Below are 18,756 nucleotides of genomic sequence, written 5' to 3'. Positions count from 1 at the left end.
GCTTAATCTTTGCCCTGATGTTAACAAAAACTCCAAACAAAATAAAAATAGAAACAATCTTGGGCCCAAAGCACAGGCTAAAATGTGTGCCAGTGGCCACCTTTCCCCTGGGCTCTCTCTGGAAGGGTTCCTGCCAAAGTCTGACTAAAACAAGCAAACAGTTTAAAAAGGTAGAGCTGAACAAGGAGCCTTTAGATGGTTTTGACTAAGTGGTGATGGCAAGATGAACCTGGAGAAGACAGAGTCCCACAGGCAAAGGACAAAATGAGCAGTGGAGGCGATCAGTTCCCAGATGTGATGGGAGGGCTGGTTATTATGACCCACAGTAAGGGAGTGGCCCCAGTACAGGTCAGCGATGATGGCTGATGAGCCTCCTGCCCAAGCTCCACCTCAAAGTTGAACTCCTGGGATGGGGAATGCATAGATTGTCTATGGGGCCATGGGGAGGTCCTGGGACAGGTCAAACCAGCTCTATCACCCATCAACTTTCACATTAGGAAATCATGACAAATGAATAATATACTGAAATTTCAGTCAGGCAGTGGACATTAGGGGGGCTATAAAATGGTCTGTAGGAATAGACACAGTCCATCTTGATGTCATTTATGTGGAGTGTAAGTAACATCCTGCAAGAGAACATGGAAAGAGGTCCAGGTATGACAGCTGGGGACCCTGTACAGAGTCTGGATAGCACTGGAGACCTGGGAATAGTAAGCTGTTTATGATGAAAACAGGAGGGGAAAACCCCCAACCATTTGCCAGGGAAGCCAGGGGAACAACAATCTCACAGAACTAGTCACAGAAGGAGCCGACAGGGAAATTAAAGCCCTGGCTCGAAAATGCTCTCAGAATTTAAAACCAGCCTTGGAAAGGAGCTAAAGGAAGCATGAGACTCCCGAGGCCAATGACAGAAACTGTGAAATGAAGTCTTTGAAAGATATTCTAACACCGAGCTACCATCAAGTTACTAATAAACTCTGACACAAACTTAACCACGGGGCTCAGCTGCATGTTACTTTAAAGGAAAACCAGATCAGATAGCTCTGCCACCAGGTTAGAGGAACTGCGGCCTTGGGCAGAATCCTCTGAGTTACAGTTGTTCCCCAGTTAACCACTGCTCCACAGCAGACTCTAGGATTCTGTCCTTTGGGGTTCACTACACTACTAAAGAGGTGCACTGAGCATCTATTGCACACAGGCAAAGCACGGGGCTTGGACTCTACAGCAATGGGAAAAGCCACACTTCCTGCTCTATGGGGCTTACAGTTAGCTCATGGGAGGGCCAGACAAGCACCACAGAACCCAAGACATAAATGTAAACCAACTACCTCAGACATGTACCATGTACCACACAGGCTAAGAGTTTGTGACAGAAAAATGACCCCTAAAAAGGCCAAGGTCTAGTCACAGACCAGGCCTGTGTGTGTGTGTGTGTGTGTGTGTGTGAGTGAGTGAGTACTTTTGTATGTACATGTATGCCTGGGCACCATGTGTGCCTTGTGCCCTCAGAGGCCAGAAGAGAGCACCAGATTTCCTTGGGCTGGAGTTACAGATGGTTGTGAGCCACCATCTGTAAGTATGCGTACTGGGAATCGAACCTAGGTAGGTCATCTGGAAGAACAGCAAGTGCTCTTAACCTTTGAGCCAGCCCTTCAGCCCAGACCTTTTCTTTTTATATAAGCTGATTTTTCTCACATTTTTTGTTACAGTAACAGCTGACCAGCACAATGTGTTTTAGGCAAGATCGATCTCTCTCTCTCTCTCTCTCTCTCTCTCTCTCTCTCTCTCTCTCTCTCACACACACACACACACACACACACACACACACACACACACAGTGACTGATTTGGGAAAATGTACTCTGCAGCTGCAGTTGGAAAGCAGGAAAGGCCCAGGGTGCCTGCTGAGAGACTGCAGGCTGCACGCTTGCTGAAGACAGATGCAACTGGAATAAGTCTGGCAGCAGATGTGCACATGAACAAGGGGAGACAAAAGAGGGCCTAAGTCTTTGCCTTTAGGAGCAGAACTCTGGTTATTCATCTTTTTGTTTTGGGTGTACCTGGGATCAAACCCAGGGCATCCATCGTGTGTGGAAGGCACATGCTCTACCACTGAGCTACAGGCCCAGCCCAACTCTGGGTTTTATGATAAAAGTGAAGAGGGAGAGCCTACAGATACCAGCAGGGGTGCAGTCTACAGGACGAGTAGAAACGGCAGGCAGTAACAGCAGACGGCAGATTGACGGATGATCCTGTGTGGAGCACACTGTATTCTGAACACAGTGAGAGGCTGTGCTGGGTGAGGGTTAATGCTAGACTCTACACCTGCTTGTTCACATCTCTGATGGCTGTGTCATCTTTAAGTGAGTTCGCCCCTCAGCCCTTCAACTTCCCCATTTAAGTTGGGAGAGTATAATGCTCCTGGATTTCAGGGGTATTAGGAGAATGATGGAAAAGTTCCTGGCCCAGTAACAGCATCTGGGATTCTAACAGCCATCGAGGTCTCACTAACTGGAGAGTCACTGGACAAGCAGCATAGAGAATGAAACCACAGAGTTGACAGTCTTGGAATTGTATTCTAAGCCGAGCTTAAACTCAAGGATTAATGATCAGTGGTCATTTTGGGGTTGGGTCAGCAAAGAGCTTATCACTAAGCCTTCTTGACTTTTACCATAATTATGAGCTCTGGAGACGGCTTCCTGCCAGTCCTTGTTAGCACGAGTTAGAGAAAGCCTCCCGAAAAACAGAAACCTTTAAAACGGCTTTTTCATGAATTCTCTCCCCATCCTCTTAAGTAAACCTCTCCTTAAAACCTAACGCAAGTGCCATTTCTTTCTTGGAAGCTTCTATGACCATGCCTGTCTAAACGATCTCTTGAACACATTCTGACTGCAGGTTTTGCTGTTATCCAGTTTTGCACTTGTGTTTCAACACACATTTCCAGCAGACATCTCGGAACCTGCATTTGCTGCTTGTCAGCCTGAGTCTCTGGATAACGAGATGCACAGAGAAGGTTCTTATTGTTACCAAGTTTCCTGCAGAGAATAAAATATCCACAACACCACAGTATGTGCTATGCATATTACCATAAGAAGGGAGTCGGCTGGGAGCTTTGGTAGAGGAGGCTAAATCTAATGGGCACCTTAAAGGATGTTCATCAGGGAAAGGAGGGAAGGAAGAAAACATGAGAATAAGAAAATGAATATATTCACGTGTGCATGCGTGTTTGTGTGTGTGTATGTATATGAGTGCAGGGGGCTAGAAAGAAAGGGAAGGGTAACATGCAATCAGTGTGCATCCCAGCTGTGAAGCCAGGCCTTATAAACCAAAACCATATGTGAGGGACCTAGCACTCTGTTTCTTGAACTCCAACCTTCCACTTTGCAATTTATCACTGTAAAGAGCTCACAGTATATACAGTAACTTGTACCTGGGACTTCAAATATACCTGGGCTGATTTGGTACAGCAAGTCTAAGACATGCTAGATTTACAAGGCTTCTTATAAAAAAAGAAAGGTAAAATATCTCATTTTTAAACTTTTCAAGGGGCTGGAGTGATGGCTCAGTGGTTCGGAACACTTGTTGCTCTTGCAGAGGACTGCATTTGGTTACTGGTGGTTTAGAACTGCCTGTTAACTCCAGTTCTGGGGATCTGATGCCCTCTTCTGGCCTCTGCAGGAACCTGGACATGTGGTGCACATACGTATGTTCAGACACACATACACAAAAATAAATAAATCTTAAAAAATAATTTTAACGAGTATATGTTGTATTATTTTAGCAAGATAATTTGCATTTTATTTGCACTAAATCAACTAAATTAGTAAAAATTAACTTACCTGCTTCCTTTTTCCCTGTTAAAATGTGGCTGCCAGAAAACGGCTGCTAGCATTTGTTGCTCATGCTATCTAGTGACTAAGCCCAGACACAGGGGCCTAGAAGACTGGCCGCCAGGACAGGGTTTTCATCTCTGCATTTCCTGGCTACCTTTCATATCCTCTAAATTTTATTGAGTAGACAATACTGTATAATCAAGAGGAATAAACAGAAATTAGAAACATTAGGAGCAAATATCTTCATTCGGATCAGCGCACTGGTGGCTGGTGGAGGAGAAAGCAGCCCCAGTGAGCGAGCAAAGAACTCTGTCACGGGAGAAAAGTCTGAACACAAAGGATGCTGCACAGCTGTTCTCCATCCTGACCGAAGACAGAAGAAAGCGGAAATGGGTGTTAACCGCAGGAGGGGGGCTGTAAGTTAAATATAGGGAAGAATTTCCTGAAGTGAGGGTGTTTAAACTCTGGAATGAGTTATGGAAGGAGTCTGTCCCCCCAAGGTCTTTTAAAGTTCCACAGATGCCCATATGCCTTGTGTGTTCCCGTCTAGAGGGAGAGAGATGGCTCCTTCTGAAAGAGCTATCTGAAGAGTAAATAACTCCAGTAAAACTTTCTTTTTCACTTACTTTCAACTAGGCCTCGCATTTTGTATTAGGATGCCAGGCTGAGAGCCACACTTTCAAAAGCAAGCCCACATGATACTTAAGTAGCACTCTTGAGACTTCAAAGACAATGTCATTTGATCTAAATTTAAAGACTATCATCAGCTAGCTGTGTTTTGTAAGCCCCTTGGAGGTCACCTGCCAGAGTCCAGTTCTGAATTTGGTATAAGCATGACTAAGGGAAAGGATAAGGGGAGATGTATTTGTAAATGTGAAACCTTTAAACGTTCTTACTACTATTGCATGGAGGTAATTTTAAAGTGCATTGATTGTTTACTGCAGACATTCATTATAACTTTACCAAAACATCTTTTCCTAAATGTGCCAAAGCTAAAGTCAGCTTGGTAGTATAAACCTGTCATCTCAGCACTTGTGGGGTGAGGAAGGAGATCAAGAGCTTAAGGCCAGCTTGGGCTACACCAGACCTTGTGTCAAACAACAAACAAACACACAACACACCCAAGGGCCAGAGTTCTTAAGTAACAATCGTTTCCCTACTACTTCTATTTAAAGCAGTTGAGCTGGATTTTCTCTGTTTGCAAAAGAAAGCAAGATAGCAGCACGTGGGAGGCAAAGGCAGGAGGGCTGCTGCAAGTTCGAGACCAGACTGTCTCTCCTGGGGGAAAAAAAGGAAAAGAAGAGTAGATGAAGAGCAGAGTGGATGAGGAGCAGGGAGGATGGGGAGCAGGGAGGATGGGGAGCAGGGAGGATGAGGAGCAGGGAGGATGGGGAGCAGGGAGGATGAAGAGCAGGGAGGATGAGGAGCAGGGAGGATGGGGAGCAGGGAGGATGAGGAGCAGGGAGGATGGGGAGCAGGGAGGATGGAGAGCAGGAAGGATGAAGAACATGGAGGATGGGGAGCAGGGAGGATGGGGAGCAGGGAGGATGGGGAGCAGGGCAGCAAGGGTGTGGAGAGAATCAGTGAAGGGGAGAGGTCTGAGTCACAACCACAGAGAGTAAAGGCTGAGTGTGAATGTTCTGCAGGGCACGCCCCTCAAAACATCTAATTTGTCTTAGTTACTTTGGACTCAAAGCTAACCAATGTGAACTAGTCCCAGGCAGCATAAATTTTGTTTTTAAATTGCCCTTCATCTCTTGAACAGTACAAGATGCACAGAAGACACTTGATAAATTGTCAAATGCATGAAAAGTACTTCTCCGCTGTTGTGATCCTCCCACCCCCAGGGTTTCTCTGTGTAGCCCTGACTGTCCTGGGAATCACTCTGTAGACCAGGGTGGTCTTGAACTCACAGAGATCTGCCCGCCTCTGCCGCCCAGGTGCAAGGATTAAAGGTGTGCCACCACCACCACCACCTGGCCGCTTCATTCTTTTTTAAGATTTAATTTTATTTATGTGTATGTAAGTGTAGTACCTACAGCCAAAAGAGGGAGTCAGGGCCCCTGGAGCTGGAGTTAGCAGGCAGTTGTGAGCTACCCAGTGTGGGTGTTGGGAACTAAAGTTCGATCCTTTGGAAGAGAAGCAAAGTGCTCTTAACTGCTGAGCTATCTCTCTAGCCCAACTTATGATTTCATATAGTCCTTTTTAGTTTATAACCCCTTTGGCAGACATATTACATTGGTTCTACACATCTATGCTGGGGAAGCAGGGATGGTTCTGTTAATGTCATTTAAAATAACTCATTCTTTAAAACTATTTATGAAATTTAAGTGATAGAGCAGAAACTGACATCCACATTTTCTGATGCTCAAGCCGATACTCTGTTGCATCACATTGTCTTGCATGAAGATGATAGAGAATTTATGATTTATGATCAGGGAAAATTAAATTTAGAGTAAAAATTTCCTTGAATAAAGCAGGACAGATGGCTCTGAGATCATGTTTTTGTCAAGTCTTACCCTCAAAAAGTAAAATAAAAGAAGAACCATAGCATTCACAGGACAAGGACTACAGGTGGGTACATGTGAGCTTCAGGATACTCAGCATCCTTCGGCACCCTGAGCCCTCCTCCTGCTTCCTAATTACAGAACAGGGACTAAACACTTACCTTTTCAGTGTTACAATTCTCAGTTTTGGCAAAGCTTTATGAGGTACCTGGGTAAGCTTCCACTATAACACTACCTGCTTTGCTATGTATATTTCTAGAGGACCCTGGATTTGACTTTGGGGGATGTGCCCTTGGGAAGCTAATGAGTGTCAAGACAATGGTGACACAGTATCAGAGGGCTGAAGAGGGTAGGGAAAGCACAGAGCAGACATCAACAAGCATGGGGCATCATGGTGTGTGACAAGAACTATTGTCAATGTCTTCAGTAACTGTCATGTGACTCTGGCAAGTCACTTGATGCTTCCAAGTTTCAGTTTTCTGGGTTGTGAAACTGTGATCTTATTCTTGCCCCCATTCTCTCTCAGGGTTGTTGCAAGTATAAATACACACAGAAAGATTTTCAAGTAAAAGGATTTTTAAAATCCAGGAGGAAGACTGAAACCACAAGTGTGTGTAGCAAATAGATTGCTAGGCACTTCTCTATAGTCTGCAGTAAGACCTTGAAAGGGCCAGGGGAATGGGAGAGGGAAATAGTGAATATTTTTATACCATTAGTGTTCAAGAGAGTAAGCCATTATATAAATAACACACAAAAAACACATGCACACCTATTTGTAAGATAAACCAGACTTAGCAGGGCATTGGTGGCACACGCCTTTAATCCTAGCGCTCGGGAGGCAGAAGCAGGCGGATCTCTGTGAGTTCGAGGCCAGACTGGTCTACAGAGCGAGTTCCAGGACAGCCTTCAAAGCAACACAGGGAAACCCTGTCTCGAAAAACCAAAGACAAAACAAAACACCTGTAACAAAGAATGAATAATTTTTAAAATTAGAGGCCATAAAATATGACCCGCTTATGCATTAGGTCAAGTGGCATGCTAGGTGTCCTGTGTTTAAATCCTAATGGCAGCAGCATCAGCTCCATCCTATTACCCTTAGTATTGTTCAGAGACTGATGTCAGAGGTATTAGTACTGCAACAGTCCACACTCTTTCCATTGAATTGCATCACAGTGACTTATACCAAGACTCCCACACCCAAGTCCTGTCTGTGTTCTAGGCCTACGTCAATGCCAGCTCCCCAAGGAAGGTTCATAGTCCTCAGATCAGGCAGTATAGGAGTTCCTGCCAGGTCAGGTAACTTACTTCCTTTCTTGGAGCATTTTATATTCTATTTTTGATTATTTATTTTCTGTTCCAATTTTACCACCTTGATTAGACTCTAAGCGGCAAGAACGCTCCTGTAGGTGTACATCCCACGAAGAGGGCAGATGCAGGTTACCATTCACTGCTTTGCCCCAGGCTGGGACCAACAGGTAAGATAATGCAGTCACTAGTGCCACACTGCTCACAAGCCCTGTGGATAAGATTTGATAGTAGAGGTGACTCTGAGTTACTGAGGGGATACACCCTTGTCCCTGTGACTGGTGGTGACTGCATGAAGTAGGGCTTGGTCTGACAGAGCATCTGGACAGGGCAGGGGGCGGGCTGTCCTGGGTGGCAGGAGCTGGTTAAAGTGAATCACTGTGGGCAGATGTGTGTGTTATGTCAGTTGAGATGGGTGGGGGGTGGGGGTCAGGGAGGCACATATGCAAGGCCCTGTCTGCAGACACCACCCTCCAGCTCTGGGCTGGGTACATAGTCACAGGGCAGTCAGCATCAGCTTGTAAGCACATCCCTTCCTGACCAGTCTCAGCCCTTGAGGCAGCTCTGAAAGTGTCCATCAACTTGAGTCTTGGCCCACTTTGGAGTTGGTAGAAAAAGAAAAGGAGAAAGGGATGCATAGATGGCATTGGTGACTTTAACCAAAGTATTTGGGAGTACAGTCTCTAAGCTGCAATTCTGCCGCCCAAACTGGTACCACCTGGCAGTTTCAGTGGGGTTCCCGATGCTAGGATGGGAAAACACGATCACTTGAGGAAGAACTGTCAAAATCTAGTGAGAACCATGCCCATGCAACTGTTTGTGCAAAGATAAATGGGCTCACTTTAGGACTGGTCAGGTAGTCCTAAACACTAACACTTAACAGTATTAGTTAAGAATTCTGTGATATACAAGGAAAAAAAAATCACTTCATTAAAAGAGCCTTTATCATTGCCCTTTCTTTACAAAATTAAACAAAACAGGCTGTCATATAACTTGGCCGCTTCTCTGAGGAATTCAATGAACCAATTGATCCTCCGCCAGCTTGGAACCCTCATCAACAGGACAGACAGCAGTGTGCCTCCATGGGACCTATCTGCCAGTGGTAACCACTGCACAAGTGTTTCCTTTCCTAAAAGATGTTAAGTCTCCCCTAGGAGCTGAGACATTAAGTGACTCCCCAAGGGGTTAGTTGGTTTGGCTTTTGGCCTAAGGAGCATGAGCTAGGAGAGCCCCCAGTCTACAGAGGCTCTGCTGGGAAATTCTTGGATTTCCTGAGGCTGAACCAGCTTGTTCTGGCTTTGTTTAGGTTTGCGGAGCCTGGCCTCCTGCTGTGGTCTTGACTTGGAACCACTAGGAAGCATTCACTTTCCCAGTACTGTGCCTTGAAAATAGTGGCCCATTTTTCATTAGCAAACCAGAAAGTAGCCATTATCATACATTTGTGTTAATGTACAGGCATGGCTGGTACAGAGGGGCACTATGTAAATGTTACGTTTAGGGATTAAAAGGCTTGCTATGCCAGTGCCAGGAGTCTTCCATTCTCTTTTATTGCTATAGGTTCATGGGTCAACAGTACTCACAGTCATTTAATTCTGTGTGCCTTAGAATTTAGAGTCACTGAAAAATGTTGCAAATGGGGAAGGGAAGCCAAACTACATATGTAGTTTGGGTAGATGGTCTGCAGATATCCCCAATTGCAGGAATTTGCTTCTCTCTCTCTCTCTCTCTCTCTCTCTCTCTCTCTCTCTCTCTCTCTCTCTCTCTCTCTCTCTCTTCCCGCCCCTCTTTGAGATGGGGTTTCTCTGTAGACCAGGCTAGCTCAGCTCTAAACTCAGAGATCTGCTTCCTCTGTGCTGGGACTGTGATTTGTGTCTTATGATAAAGATTTCTTTTAGCTCTTTATTTCTGATTTTAATCCTAGCACTGGGGAGGCAGAGGCAGGTGGATGTGTTTTTCCACACATGGTCTCATGTATCTCACTATTTTTTTTAAAGGCAGGTCTCCCCTAGCCCAGGCTGGCCTCTGACTAACCATGTAGCTTGGGAAGACCCTGAACTCCCCATCTTCTAGCCTCTGCCTTCTGAGTGCTGAGATTTAAGGTATGTACCACCACACCTGGTAGTGAATTTTTTTTTTTTTTTTTTTTTTTTTTTTTTTTTTTTTTATGGTCGGGATGGGTGTGAATATAAGAAAGGGAGGAGAGTGTGAGACCCTAAGATTGGGAGCTCTGGTACTTCATGATCAGGCAGAGGAGCTAGAATAGCTGCTGAGTAGACAGAGGACACAGGCAGGAGAGAAAGAACTGCACTCCTCCCAGGAAGGCAGGAGTTGAGAGCAATGTCAGAGGCTTTGAACATGCTGAACAGGTAACACACACAGGATGGTGACTTTTGGGTTTGGCACAGAGCTTCACAGGCACTTAGCTGGATACAAGGGACATTGGCACATTGATAGAACAGATAGATCAGAGTGAGTTTAACGAGGAACTGAACACAAACATGGCAGAACACAGTCTGGTAATCATTAGAGATGTCAAACGCGTACTCCTCAATTAACAAAACCCATTGGGTTTTTGCTTATTTCTATCAGACTCTTAAGACATGGATGAGCCCTACCCCACATAAACTGTTCTCCAAAGAAAAGAAGAGGGAATGAAAGAAAAGGTGTCATTTTATTCTGTGAGGTTGTTACAACCTCATCAGGTCTGGCCATGTAACAACCACATTCAGACAAGGAGTTTTTTTGTTTTGTTTTGTTTTCTTTTCCTTTCCTCTTTTTTTTTTTTTTTAATTGAGACAAGGTCTCATGTAGATAGACAAGACTGGCCTCACCATTTGGCTGAGGAAGACCTTGAACTTAAGGTTCTCTACTTTTACTCCCCAGTGCAGAGATTACTGGCATGTGTCACCACACTTGGGAATCACCCATTTGAGAGAGGTGGTTATAGGCCCCCAGAGCTACTTGGGATACTCTGGTTTGTTTGTTTGTTTTGTTTTGTTTTTAAGAAGGACAGAGAGACGGCAAGAAAGTAACAAAATATTTCCTTTTATAAAAGTTAGGGTTTCATTTTATTCAGGGTGGCCTCAAACTCACCGAGGATGACCTTGAGTCCCTGACCTGCTTCCATCTCTCAGGAGCTGGGGTGACAGGCATGCACCTTCATGCCCAGCATGAGATAGCATCTTTACAAGTAATACGGCTCAATATCATCAAGCAACCAAACAACTCAAACAAAATTCTCAGTCAAGATTCTGAGTTAGGCCTGGCGTTTTACAGACCCATGCCAGCGGGAGCTTCGTCATAGGCTGAACGCATCTACCTCTTCCCATTTGCTTACACCGGGCTGCACCGGGCTCTCTGCCCCTCACTCCCACTCTCTCACTAGAGAGCTTTTCTGTGGGTGATTTAGGGGCAGGATCTGCGTAATCTTGGCTCAGCATTCCCTGGTCCTGCCGGGGAGTCGGCTGGCTCTGCAGTGTGCTAAGGGCTGACCTCCTCTGCAGAGCCACAGCTCTTCAGATCTAATGCTCAGGGTAAGTTTAATTTTGAATGATGTCTCTGCAAACCCTTTTTATTACAGATCTAAAGCCACTTTTTCCAAGAGGCTTTATCAGTAATAAAACTGACATTTTGATTGCATTAGTCTGTCTCTTGTATCCTTTCTCTCAAATGGTTCCAAATGTCAAGGGACAAGCAGGATGCCATTTATTGTGCATCCTCAAGCCACAACCAGACACACAGCAATTACATCTTATAATAATTAAGAAGGAGGTATGAGCCTCTGGAGAGAAGTAAAACAGTGAGGCAGAACAGGCAGTGTGGAAACAGACGGCTGGGTACCCAGGGGAGGTGGTGCTATCCATCAGCAGGGAACAGTTCCCGCAGTAAGTGATACAGGTTCATTTGGTCTGTGCTTAGGATGGTGTTGACTCTTCTGGCGAAGACTCAGGTAGGGCTGTGGCTGTCTCTTTCACTGCTCTCTCAGGTGGCCAACCCTTGTGTTAGGCATCACCTGGTTTATATGCCATGAGGGTGGGATGGAGCATTACACAACCTTCCTGAGAGAGGCTGGCTCAGTTACAGAGACAGGGCACACAAACATCTGCAGCCACTTTTGTCATCACGGGTACTGTTATTATTTTGCATTAAACCTTGATTCTGTCCCTCATTTGGGCACTGAGGCCAATATCAAGCTTTGATCTATTTTGATATTCTGAGTAGAGTTCTTTCGACAGCTAAGTACTTGCATAAGATGGCTTCTTTGTAAAGAGAGAATCTGAAACCTGTCATTCTGAGGGACACATGGGACAAGGACCAAGGCCAGAGATCAGCCAGAGACGCTATGTTCTCATTATCCTCAAGGCCCATCTTCATGGCACAGGAGGAAATGAAGCCAGTACTGTACTTTTTCCATCTTAGACATCTTATTTCATCCTCACAGAAAACTGGTGAGATGAGCGGGCAAGGATTAACGACAAGGAAATCAAGCTTCAGAGAGGCCAGACTTTAAATCCACACATTATACAAGAACATCTGGGCTCAGAAGCCAGAGCTTCTTCCAAGAGAGCAGCCAGTGCCAGCCATCACCGCCTCAGGGCCTGAGTCCCTCTCACAGGATTTGGAGAGCTTCTTCTAAGAGAACAGCCAGTGCCAGCCACCACTGCCTCAGGGTCTGAGTCCGTCTCACAGGATTTGGTGAGCTATCACCCACTGCTCCAGGACACAAACTTCAGGATCCCTAAACAGCATGAGCCCATAGTTTCCATTTACTCAAGTCACATGAGTGACTTTAAGCGACAGCCTGCCTTCATGGGACAGCACATGGTGACAAAAGGGACATTTTAGTAGCATCCTCGAGCTCGGATTCTAATTCTAGCTGCTGATCCTGATACTCATTTGAAGGCCCCATTCTTCCCAGCTGACTCCCCTGAGTTGCCTCTCTCCCAGAGGGTGCTCAGCTGCCTTAGCCTGAGTGGAGTTTAGTGACAAGCTGAGACGCTGCCTATTCTTTTCTTCAGATGTCTCACCAAAGAAGAAAGCCAGCAGGCGGGCACAGAGCCAGGTAGATGCCTGGCAAGCTTTCCAGGCGCCTCACCCATATCCCAGACATGGGTGTTGGGCATAAAGATACTTACCACCTGACCATGAGTCCGTGCTCCATGAAGTTTTTCAGGTTAGGAAGGGTTTGCCTCAAGTCTGGAGTCCCAAGGCCATGCTGGTATCTCAGCTGCAACAAGAGAACGGAATTTTAAGATGTTTTGGCAGATTCTAGGCAATGTTCAGGAAGATGAACCCCTGAACGAGTAAACATTTAAGTGTGTGACGGCCATACCAACTGTACCAAAGGGACAGAATTTAATGGCTCTTCACACGTACCATTACCTTACACCTTCAACTTGAAAACCAGGTGGTCAACCATGAAGTCTTGATCTAGTCTTTTTCATTCTTGGACCTTTGTAAGTTTTCCTAACACCATGGAAATACCTCACAGCAGTAGTTTTATTTAAATTAGAAAAAGATTCATTTATTTCTATTTTATGACTGTATTGCCTGCATGTATGAATGCATGTGCACTACAGGTGGCCTAGGGCCCACAGAGGCCAGAAGACAGTGTAGGATCATTTGGAACTGGAGTTACAGGAGATTATGAGCCACCATGTCTCCACGCCCTTTACTTGTTTCTCTGTGTGTTTGTATGCACAAGTGTCTGCACAAGAAAGCTGGGAGAGGCCTTTGGGCCCTCTGAAGCTGGAGTTATGGGTGGGTGGTGAGAATCAAATGCTGGTCTCTACAAGAGCACTTGATACTCCTCAGCACTGAGCCATCTCTCCAGCCCTCAAAACATTTAAATTACATTTATTTATGTCAGTTTTGACAGGGTCTATGCTCTAGATTTCGCTACAATATTCACCATTGTAGTGGCATCTTGCCTTGCCAGTGAACTTGTAGCAGAGGTCACACCATTTGGGCGTAGTTTACAGGTGGGGACAGATGGACATGACTGCTTTAAAATAGAGGGTGCTCTCTTGGGTCGCATAGAGCATTGGAAGGGCAGTGACCGCATCTTCTGGAGCAGGAAGGCTGTGGCGGTTATTTACTTTTATCTGTGTAAGTCGTTCCCCAATAAAACACCTATTTATCATTTATCTTGGGTCTGGTGAACTCCTTATTCCCCCGCCTTCACACCGAGTTTTGTGTGTGAATATAAAGGGGCCTCTTGAGGTTTTATCCTTAGCAACACAAAAATAAAGAAAGTAAAGTAAAGCAAATTTAAGAGTTAAGTAAAACTCTGTTACCAAAAAGATTAATTTAATACACAAGTATCCGGTATTAAGTTGATTTTTCTGAGTGACCCTTCACAAAGAGTTTACTCTCTGGAACTGAGATGAGAAAGAAGACTCCCAAAACTCAAGTGAGCTTCTAGAATGTTCTGAATGAATACATACATCGGAGTAAGTAGGCAGAAACAAACTGTGTTAGAACTAGACGGTTGCCTTGGCTATTATTTAAGCCAATGGCAACTTCCTCAGGGCCACAGGTTCATCAGTGCAGACAAAACTAGTCTGGGACTGCTTTTCACAAGCCATTCTATTCCATCCCCTCTGACGACTGACGAGAAAATTGGTAACAGCACTTGAGAGGCCACAGGAAAATATTCTTTCCCTTTCAAACCTAGCTTGGTGACCCGAATCACCTCCTGAGATTTGCTAGCCTTGAATTATAAGATCTACTCCATATTAAATGACATCATTCCTTATATTAATATAAAAGCATTTTTTCCATACATTGATAAAAGCAAAATAGCTGATATCCCAATATGACATTCCTGAATTCATTGTTTCAATAAAAAGTGAAATTGTTTACACATGGCATGAAAATTTCACCTGTGAATCATACTGAAAAATATTAAATATTAAAAAAAAATCCATGTGGAATAGCAGGAAACTGTGTCTCTGGGCCAGCACAAAGTCAACTGCCTGATCAGGCTTCACAATGGAAGGTGGGTGTTGAGTTGTTTTCAGAGACTACAGTGAGAATTTTTCTCTTAAGTCTGATTTCAATCAAAAAAGAGAGAGTGAGAAAAAGTAAGCCTCTACTGAGGCCTTAACTGTTTGATATAATGCACTACTGTGTGTGCTAGCATGGAATCTCAGGACTGTAGCTCAGGGAGAACACTGGACTGGCTTTCCAGCCTCTAAATGAAGAGATGGAGGCTCATGATAGCCTGTGGTCTTGCAGTTGCTCAGACTGGAGCCTCTTGATAACACTTCTGTGTTCTTCCCACCACAGCCTTCAGATTCCTGTAGAGAGAACTAAAGAAGAAATGTTGGTATTGTGGGGTAGGCATGCGGTGCAGATGGGTGAGTGCTCTCTTTGCACACATAAAACCTTGGGTTTGATTCCCGGCACCACATACACTGGGCAAGGAGGCAGAGGACTGTGATCCCAGCACTCAGGAGGTTGAAATGGGAGGACTAGAAGTTGAGGGTCATCTTGGGCTATATACAGAGCTTAGGGTCAGTCTGGGGTACATGAGACCCTGTCTCAAGAAACAAAAAGTTCCTATCATATGTTTCTATATAAATCAGTGTTTAACAATAAACCACAGGTTTTACCTAAGAAATCTAAAGTACCACAGGTTTATAATGAAAGAATAACAATGCCTGCTCTTCAAGAGCTGCTTCTTCCTCCCCTTCATCTTTCTAAACACTCTACTAACATTTCCTGCCACCCACCTTCTACCATGTCCCTTCTGCAGAAGATGGGGATCCAGTGCCATGTACCACTTCTCTTTCCCACAATCTTACCCACTTTTATTAAATTTGGGAATTTGACTCTATCTGCTCATGCATGCTTTCCTCTCACTGTCTGCAATTTATTCAGTATTTTTTATTTTTATTTTTTGGAAACAAGGTGTCATGTATCCTAGGTTGGCTTGAAACTTGCTATGTAGCTGAGGCTTGTCCTTAACCCTCAGATTTCCTGCTTCCACCTCCCATATGTTTGATTACAGCACACCCGATTTCAGCACCCCACTTTTTCTTAAATCAGTATTCAAGACTGAACTTATTATGCCTCCATAAAGACTGCTCAGCGTTGACCCATGTGTGGACTGTTCCTTTCTTGTTGCTTGTTTGAAATCAATAAGCTGCCTTATTCTTCGGTTTGCTGAATTTTTAAATGTACCAATCAATACACACTCTCTTGAACTATGATTAAACCTTATCTCCATCTGATTAAACATACTACATCCATCTATTAAATACAAGCCCATTTCTCCCTGAAGCGATGTATTTTCTGAAGTACGGTGAGTCAGCTCACTTACTGGAGTTTCATTTTTCTTATAAAAAAAAAGGGGGATGTTTCTTGCCTCAAAGCATACAGTGTGGCCAAAACCGGTGTTCGGCCCAGGCAAGTACTCAGTTAACAGCCTTACTATCACTAATACGAACGCATATTCTTTCTGTTTGATCCCCAAGGCAGCTACCAGTAGGCTGGGCTTAAAACTTGCTCGATAATGGCTTGTTACTTAACTAATTAGAAGGAAATCAGCAAAGGAAGAACCAAGTTACTTCCCATCAAAGGGCAAAAATCTTAAGTATAATGCTCAAGTCTTTTAAATGCTAATTTTGGCTCTGGAGGGACAGTGTTAAAAACACACATGTTAATAGCTTCAAAATAATAACACAGTGAGATGGAAAGACTGACACATGATGTGGGTGGTGACAGATCCAACTTGGCTGTGTGCAAATTTCTTCCTGGGTTGTGTTAGTCAAATATTTTCAAGCTGTTAAAATTTCATATTCTTTAAAGGTACTGTCAAAAACAGAAAGGAAAAGAAAAAGAAAGACACAGAGAAAGAACTGGGTTCACTAAGTTCTGGATGTCTCATTCAGCCACTCACTCATCCAGTACGATTTCTAGTGCCTGTCTTTGGAACTACGCATCTGGACAGATTCCCTTCTTAACATGTAATCCCTCCAGCAAGTTATGGAACCAAGAGAACCAATAACATTTGCCCTCTGGCCTACTGTGGAGACTGATGAGTGTGACAGCAATTCTTGGTTGTCAACTTGACTACATCTGCTATTAACTAAAACCTGAGCTGCTGGATACACCTGTGAGGGAGGGATTTCTCTTGTTTGGAATATTTGAGTCAGGAAGATCCACTTTAAATCTGGACTACCCCTCACTCTCTGGTAAGATCATTTCTTCTCTGGTATTAGAGCCTACTTCTTCTGGATCCTGATATATACTGAAGACTGGCTGAGACATACAGCCTCTTGGACCAAACAATTGGATTCTTAGACTTTCTGTTAGGAGAGAACCATTGCTGGATTAGCTGGACCACAGCCTGTAAGTCACTCTAATAAACTCTCTCTCTCTCTCTCTCTCTCTCTCTCTCTCTCTCTCTCTCTCTCTCTCTCTCTCTCTCTCCCTCTTCCTCCCTCCCTCTCTTTCTCTCTCCATATATGTATATATATATATATAATACCATCTATCTATCTATCTATCTATCTATCTATCTATCTATCTATCTATCTGTCAAACCTAGAGAACCCTGACTAATACAGAGGATGGAGGCTCCTGAGCCAGCTCTGTCTTTCAGAGGGTGAGCAATGGAGAGGCAGAGGCAGGAGGATCAGAAGTTTAAGGCAGCAAAAAAGCTGTATTCCTGTTTCTCTACGGGACCTTGCTTCAGCTCCATCCAAGCCTACCATCATTAACTGCCACACTGCCTGAGCCCAGCTACTTCTACCTCTCTTCCCATGGGTGAGAGTAAGGACAAGGGACCCAGGCAAAGAAAATATTGCTTTGGGTCTAACCACCTCAAATTAGGCTCTGAAATAAACACCTTTTGTAACAGCCTCTTCCTGTACCACCACCCAAAGGCTGGGAAGTTTGTAAGTGAAATTTTGGTTTCAATTAGCCTGAAGTTCAGTTTCCTCTGATTGGTCTAGGACTCCATGGAAGCAATTAAATTTGTCTGCAATTCAATGGTAGGCTATGAGGATAAAAAAAAAAAAAAGTGCTTGTAGATAATAAATTAGATGGGAAGTAGACAAGTGATGCTGCGGTTTCCCTGGATGAATTAAGTACAGCATTGTCTAGGAGCAAAAGAAACACCCTATCCTCAAATAGCCTGGAGGAGCTAACTTTCTAGTTATTGAAACAAACAGAAAGACAAATGGAGCAGAGTATATTCAGACCACAGCACCAACTACAGCCATGCCAAATTCCAGGGACTATTTTCTTCTCCCACCTCCTTTTTTTGTATGAAAATACAGTATGCCCTCTCATGTGAGACAGGTTGACCTGGATGTTTGAGCTCATAAAGGCTTGGAGTGAACTGGTTTACACAACATGGCGAGTGAAGCTGCACTAGCAGATACCACCCTCTCCAACTCCAGAGATGGAAAAACAGAGCAAGAGTGCACTTCTGATCGCTGTTGCTCAGTGAGTGTCCTACTGAGCAGAGAAGTTGATTTTCATATCCAGTACTCAATCTGAGTTTTAATTTTTAAGCACAATTTTTCTAGGTCAAGAAAGACTCTGGGGGTTTAGGAATCATTTTGTCATCTAGGTTTTGGCAGAAGAGAAATTCACTTTAGACAACTTGTGCATGCACTCATACACACACACACACACACACACACACACACACACACCAACGTACACTCATCCACACAAGGCCACTTATTGCGTGGCTTATTAGTTCCATATGGAGTTTGAGCTGAGCTGCATGAGATGTTTGATACAAACCGTCTGTTACTGTGAGGGAATGTGGATTAATATGTGGCTTCAATAGGGGTTACTAAAAGATCAACACTTTCGTGATGGGATTACAATGAATTTGACTACAAAGAGAACTGGTCTGCAGGAACTGAAAAGCAAGAAATTAAAAATGTGCATATGCGTCAAAGACCTAACTTTAGAGTTCTGGCTTGTGTAGTTAAAAATCACTGCAGGGTTGGTTCCTAATATTTCAACTCAGGATGGAAAACTAGGGTCCCACTGACTTGAAAAGAGCTAGATTATACGCCTTAAAAAAGGGCACTACCATGTCCAAACCTGCCTTTCTAGAAGAAACTACAACTCATTCAAAGATGT

General features: G+C 44.2%; 1 protein-coding gene across 4 annotated transcripts in view; it reads right to left on the bottom strand.

The window, feature by feature from the left end:
- Uvrag (UV radiation resistance associated) overlaps positions 1 to 18,756 on the bottom strand; it is a 253,318-nt gene that overhangs the window by 14,257 nt on the left and 220,305 nt on the right. For all 4 annotated transcript variants that reach the window (XM_027407741.2, XM_035442366.1, XM_027407740.1 and 1 more), the window contains one exon: positions 12,780 to 12,871. In XM_027407741.2, the coding sequence (XP_027263542.1) occupies positions 12,780 to 12,871 (92 nt within the window). The remainder of the gene's footprint in view (positions 1 to 12,779; positions 12,872 to 18,756) is intronic.

The sequence above is a fragment of the Cricetulus griseus genome, chromosome 3, assembly GCF_003668045.3.
Source record: "Cricetulus griseus strain 17A/GY chromosome 3, alternate assembly CriGri-PICRH-1.0, whole genome shotgun sequence".
Lineage (NCBI taxonomy): Eukaryota > Metazoa > Chordata > Mammalia > Rodentia > Cricetidae > Cricetulus > Cricetulus griseus.
Note: the sequence above shows the minus strand (reverse complement) of the source record. Positions and strands in the feature narration are given on the sequence as shown.